Source organism: Elephantulus edwardii, unplaced genomic scaffold, assembly GCF_000299155.1.
Source record: "Elephantulus edwardii isolate Elephantulus edwardi_28Jun2011 unplaced genomic scaffold, EleEdw1.0 scaffold00069, whole genome shotgun sequence".
NCBI classification, from domain to species: domain Eukaryota; kingdom Metazoa; phylum Chordata; class Mammalia; order Macroscelidea; family Macroscelididae; genus Elephantulus; species Elephantulus edwardii.
Genome location: NW_006399819.1, coordinates 9,651,996 through 9,658,494, shown reverse-complemented (window position 1 = coordinate 9,658,494; position 6,499 = coordinate 9,651,996). Strand labels below are relative to the sequence as shown.

Here is a 6,499-nt window from a genome sequence, read left to right as displayed (position 1 = left end):
GGCTTGGGCAGCGCTGGGAGTTAGGGGTTGCAGTCTGTTCCCAGATATTAAGCTGCCAAGTCACCAGTCCTCAGCAAATAAGACTTGCGCGTCTCGTCACTCTGCTTGCGTGCCTTGTCGCTCAAGGTGAACTTTTTTATGTCATATTTTTATTTGAAAGGATATCTGACAGACTCGGTTTTTCACACTTGAATGTCTGGAAGCCTCCTCCTCCTCCTCCTCCTTGTCCTCCTCTTCTTTTTCCTCTTCCTCTTTTTCTTCTTCTAGATAAAATCACTCTCTCACTTCAAAGAAAACAAATGATGATGTTCGCTGTTATTGATAAAATTTGAACTTTAAACCAAAAATTGGTTCACTGGAAAACTTACATTTACTACTACTCTGAGCTTAGTTTTCTAGCAAAGTCTCAGCTGTTGACTTTAGTGCTGTTGTATATGATTATTAAGTTTTACCAATGTGTAAGAAAATGAGTCAGTTTTGAAAGATCTACATAATGCAATGAGCCAATATTTTTCGAATTTCCATAAAACTTCTATGGGCTAAAGATGCATTTAAAGTTAAGGTATATCAGTATAAATTACATGTAATTGAGTATGAATATTTCATTGATAATGTTTTAGATTCTATTTAGTAACTGGCCTATACAAGGTTACTCTTTTTATATTTGGATGTAGTGTTAGTGAATATTACCCAAAATTATGTGGGAAGAAAAACTGAACAAATAATTCCTCCTTTCCCCATCATTTATGAGAGTGAGGTCATACTTCTTTCATATACATCAATCAAAAGATCTAATCACAATATATTAATTCAGAAACACACCTGAGAATCCTATTATCTTCTAAGACAAACATTAAAAAGAATTTCAACAAGCACATTAATACAACTTTTTTAATGCTTTACTTTGAAAAATAGTTTTCTTTTTCTAAAATAAAAATAATATCCAGTTGACGTTCACCAACTAGTAATTTTCTTTTTAATGAGACAAGAAAGAATAAAATCTGTTCTTGATTTCTGACATAAGTACTAGTAGACATAATTCATATATCTTTATATTTTTCAATAATTTTTACGAGTCTAAAGATTCCTGGAAACAAAAATTTGCACATTACTCTTAAAGTATTGCTTAGTCTCTAATATTCCTATAGTTCTATCTTGAATACTCATTGTAGAAAGAACTTTTACACTTGGCATGTTTTGTTTTGCAGTACAGAATATATTCCCTTAAAGATGGAAAGGCTGGCAGATCTCTACCATTTAAGTTGTGTGACACAATGGGTTTGGATGTGAAAGAGGAAGCAGGATTGTGTATGGAGGACATACCCCACATTTTAAAAGGCTGTATATCAGATAAATATCAGGTAGGATTTTCCAGTCTCCAAACCACTCTAAATGGGTTTATTCAATTAATTTCATTGAACTTTTGCCCCTTGTGGCACTTTCAATTATCATAAGGGGATTCTGACATCAATTGATGTTGTTTTACTAGAAATGATTAAGTATTTATATAAATGAAGTAGAGTAAGTGCTCTTATTTTCTAAGCATTCTACCTATTTATGTTCAATAAGTAGATCAGAGATGATAGTTTTTAGATTAGTTTTTAAAACATGTAAATTAATATGATATCTTTATCCTTTGCATTTCTATAATTACATAGACAAAATATTAGAATAATTGACCACTGTCTGTTAACTATAATGTTAAACTGTAAGCATTCAGGTTTCTGACTTAAATATCTAGTCCTAAAGACTGGCTTTGCACTAAATGGGTTGTGTTTCTTTAACCAAATTATGTACTTGTCTCTCTAATTTTTTTTTATGTATGGATATTGTCACCCTCTAGGAGGCTTCAGTAGGTTAAATGACATGTTGTGCTCTGTTGTTGATGTTGTTGTTATGAGCTGTCGAGTCATCCCCAACTTACAGTGACCCTGTATAGCTCTCAAGCCTGCCCTGTCCTGAGCCCGGTTCACTGACTATGACACACTTAACTTGTTCCCCAGTTACTGTATCAATCCTTCTCCTCCGGGGTCTTCCTCTCTTATGTTATCCCTCCTCATTTCTGAGCACGATGTCCTTCTCTAAGGACCAGTCCCTTCTGACCTCATGCCCAAAGTATGTGAGATGGAGCTTCAAAATCCTAGCCTCCAAGGAGAAACTTGATTTCACCTTTTACAAGACATGCCTATTTGTTTTTTGTTTTGTTGGCAGTCCATGGTATGTTCAGACTCTTCTCCAACACCACAACTCAAAGACATTAATCCTTCTTCTGTCATCTGTTAGTCACTGTCCAGCTCTCTGATTCATAGCAAATTGATGTTGTGCTTTTAGTGCTCAAAACAAGTTCGCATACTTTCATCTTCATTTTAGGTAGGATATGATAAAATCAACCTCAAACTCTAAATATTGACCTCCATAGCTTTTCAGCTGTGGATCATTGTAAATCTTGTACTCATTTTATTTATTAAAAATAGATTATTTTCCATATATGAACTCAGTTACCAGAAACAGTAAGTTGGATAATAGTATATTTCTTATCCTCCAGGGCCTCATAATATAGTAAGAATAAAAAAGACATAAATGGAGGGAGAAGGAATATGGCAGAAAAATAAATGAAATCATGCACATATTAACAACCCCATTATTCATGCCAGAAAGTTAATCTAGTAAAATATTAAACATATTTTAATATGGAAACAGGAGTGGCATCCACTTCTTAAACACCATGCCTCCAGAAACTCTATGTACTTTGATAAATATCTTTAGTTGTAGAGGGGCCTTTTTTTCATGGGGTCGCTATGAGTCATGCTCAACTCAAATTAACAAACAACAACATTATTAAATGTAATGAATATAAATATTTACTGTCTTTAATTTTTTTTAAGCCTACAAAAGAGATTATTATCTTTAGTAAGGAAATGGTATCTTGGTATTTGTCATTTCTTGTTTCACTTTTGTCTGTTTTTCTTCTATGCAAATAAAAGAAAGTTTTGGGGTTTTTTTGTTCCATTTTGTTTTGAATGTCATGTATAACATGTATATATATTTCTTCTCTAGTCTTTCAGTCATCAAAAAGTGCATACTACTTAGAGAAAAATCTTAAATTGTGTATAATGGAGGTTATATCTGAGGATGGGCACATAGTTGACATTTTTATGCTTCTATTTTACTGTATATTTTATTGTGAATAATTATTATTTTACCAAAGCAATAAAGTTATTTTTTCCTTAAGAAAGATACAGTATAAGTATGCTTACAGTGGAAAGGAAGTATAGACTGGGGCCTACTATTTCATTTGCTCTTGAGAGAAATATTTGGATTGGAAGTTAGTAATGATGATCTTTGTAGTATAAATTATGTCTTTCATGAATTAAAAAAGACTTCCTGAGTATTTCCTTATGTTTCTATAACAGTTTAATCCACAAAATCCAATTACACCTCTGCACTCCTCTTACATCACCTCTCCATCACTGAAGGAGAGAATTCACTGTATGGCTTATGTGTTTGATGTCAACTCGACTAAGCTCCGCTCCAAAATCATGGAAAAGTTTCAACGAATTCAAGAAGAAGTACTGAATTGTGGTGAGTCTAACTGTACCTAAGAAGAGATTTTTAAATAATAATAGATTCTCAGGAAGATGCAATAAAAGTTCAGAATCCTGGGTTGATAGCAGTAGTCAGTAAAGATCATACCTTTAACAGATGGAAAGGCCATACAATTTAACCATTGGGCATTAAAGACTAGAATGGTCATTTGTGTTTTGTAATGTTGTTTTCTTTTATCACGTGAGACAGTCCTATAGTAGGATAATGGGGACACCAGCAAATTTATTGATCATTCTGCATATTATGTAGCTAGTTTGTTCAAAACCAGGAAACTAACTTTGGTTAAGGATATGTGTATCTATTATAACATATAAGATATATAGGTATCTGTATAAAACAAAATATTTATATATAAATATATTATTATGTGATAAAGAAAATTCTGAGTAAATTTATAGAACTATCATTTTAATAAATTATAGAGGCATTATATTTAATATAAAGCTCTTTTTCATACTACAGATTCATAATGGCATTTATTTCATTCCTTTCCCCACTATTCTTAGTATCTGGCAACCATTCAATCTATACAATGTGGTCATTTTGAGAAAAAACATATAATGTAAGGAGAATCATACAACATGCCATTTTTGAGAATGATTTCTTCCTACTCATCTTAAAGTCTTAAAGGTTTTTTAAGTCTTTTCAAATTGTTGTGTGTCATGATTGTTCCTTTCATTAGGCACCCCTAGATTACAGGTAAGTTCTATTCTTAAATATGTCTTTAGATTAACTTTGGAATTAAGTTGAAAGAGATAAATACAGGTCATACTAATATTAGTGAAGTAAAATATTTGAATTGGTATATAGTTATAGTGTACCTTTCTAAGCATAAAAAAGAACTATTTAAAAATATACTTCCAGGTTCACTAAAACACTTGGCCAACTGACTAAAAGAGACCCATATTTATTCTTATCCCCCCAAAACGTGATCCAACAGAGTTTGGAAACAATGAAACAATATCACTAATATCACATGCAAACAAAATCTCGTTGCAATTTATTTAAAATGACAACTGAATAGTCCATTGACAGAGAACTACCAGAAATACAAGCTAGGGTTATAACAGGCTGTAGGGACATTATTGTCAATGTCAGATGGATCTTGGCTGAAAGCAGAGAGTACCAGAGGAATGTGTATCTGTGTTTCGCTGACTATGCAAAGGCATTTGAATATGAAGACCAAACCAATTGTGGCTAGCCTTGAGAAGAACAGGTGTTTCAGAACACCTAACTGTGTTCATGTGAAATTTATATTTGAACTAGGATGCAGTCATCAGAACAAAGTAAGGAAACACTGCATGGTTCAAAATCAGGAAAGGAGTGTGTCAGGGATCCATCCTGTGTCCACACCTTTTCAATCTATATGTAAACCAGATCATTCCAGAAGCTGGACTTTATGAGGAGGAACGTGGCATCATGATTGGAAGATGACTCATTAACAACCTGCATTAGCTGATGCACAACCTTGCTTGCTGAAACTGAGAAGGACCTGAAGTGTTTGCTGTAGAAGGTCAAAGACTGCATTCTCCAACTTGTACTGAAACTCAGCGTAAAGAATACAAAGATTTTTCACCATCAGGCCAATTAACAGCACTATAGTAAATGAGAAGAGATTGAGAAATTTCTTTTCTTGATATTAAGATGTGATCCATATTGAAGACTGTAGTCATTGATCTTCTGCACCAAGTACTTCAAGTCCTCCTTACTTTCAGCAAGCAAGATTGTGTCATCTGCATAATGAAGGTTGTTGATAAGTCTTCCATGAAACTGATGCCACATACCTCTTTACAGAGTCCAGTTCCATGAATTATTTTCCTAGCACACACATTTAATAAGAATAGATAAAGGATCCATTCCTGATGCACAACTAGGATAATGAAGGAAAGTGTATCAGAGTCCGTGAGACTGGCTCAGGCTAAGGCAGAATTCAGAACTATTTTGTACATAGGCTTTGTATGAATCACAGGCAATTTAATGACATATAACAACAACAATGCTTGCCCTCATGCTCTATTCAGGCAATAGGTACTTGATATGGGTATAGATTTTGCATGAGCAAAATTAAGTGTTTTGGAATTCACACTCTTCTTAATAATATCCATAGCCTATGATCTACATATGTCAAATGCTTTTGCATAGTCAACTACACAATAGATGTCCTTCTGGTAGTCTGTGCTTTTAACCAGGATCCATCTGACTTCAGCAATGATATCTGTGGTGTCACAGCCTTTAGTAAACCCCTATTGAACAATTCTCTGCCACTATACTGTTCTAGATAGTTTGAATTCTCTTCAGCAATATTTTGCTTATGTGTTATATTAATTAATGATATTGGTCTATAATTTCCACATTCTATTGGTCATCTTTCTATGAATGGAAAGAAATGTGTGGAGCACAAATCAGTCAGCTAGGCAGCTGTCCTTTAAATTTTTTGGCATAGACTGGTAAGGAAATTAAGGGTGGCTGACATCTGTTAATTGACTATGTTAACTGGTATTTTGTTAATCCATGGGGCCTTATTTTTTGCCATTGTCTTCAATGAAGTTTATACATCTTCCGTTATGACCATTGGCTCTTGTCGTTATGGTGAACAATTTCAAATTTACTGAGAATTTCAATGTCAAGGAATTCTTTTGTACAATGACTCTGTGTCTTCCTTACATCTGGTGCTTACTAGATTATATAAGATTTTGCCCACAGTATCTCTCAGTATTACAAGTCAAGGTTTAAATTTGTTTTTCAGTTCTTTCAGTTTGAGAAACACAAGTGAATTCTTCCCTGTTTATTCTCTAACTCCAACTCTTTGTACATTTTATTATAATATATTGCATTTTCTTCTTGAACTCTCCTTGATTTTTTATTTATTTTTTTTAAATCTTAATGCAATGCC

General features: G+C 33.5%; 1 protein-coding gene across 1 annotated transcript in view; it reads left to right on the top strand.

Annotated features, from left to right (window-relative positions):
* IFI44L (interferon-induced protein 44-like) overlaps positions 1-6,499 on the top strand; it is a 31,327-nt gene that overhangs the window by 15,532 nt on the left and 9,296 nt on the right. The window contains 2 exon segments of the mRNA XM_006888609.1: positions 1,209-1,361; positions 3,414-3,582. Of these exon segments, the coding sequence (XP_006888671.1) occupies positions 1,209-1,361; positions 3,414-3,582 (322 nt within the window).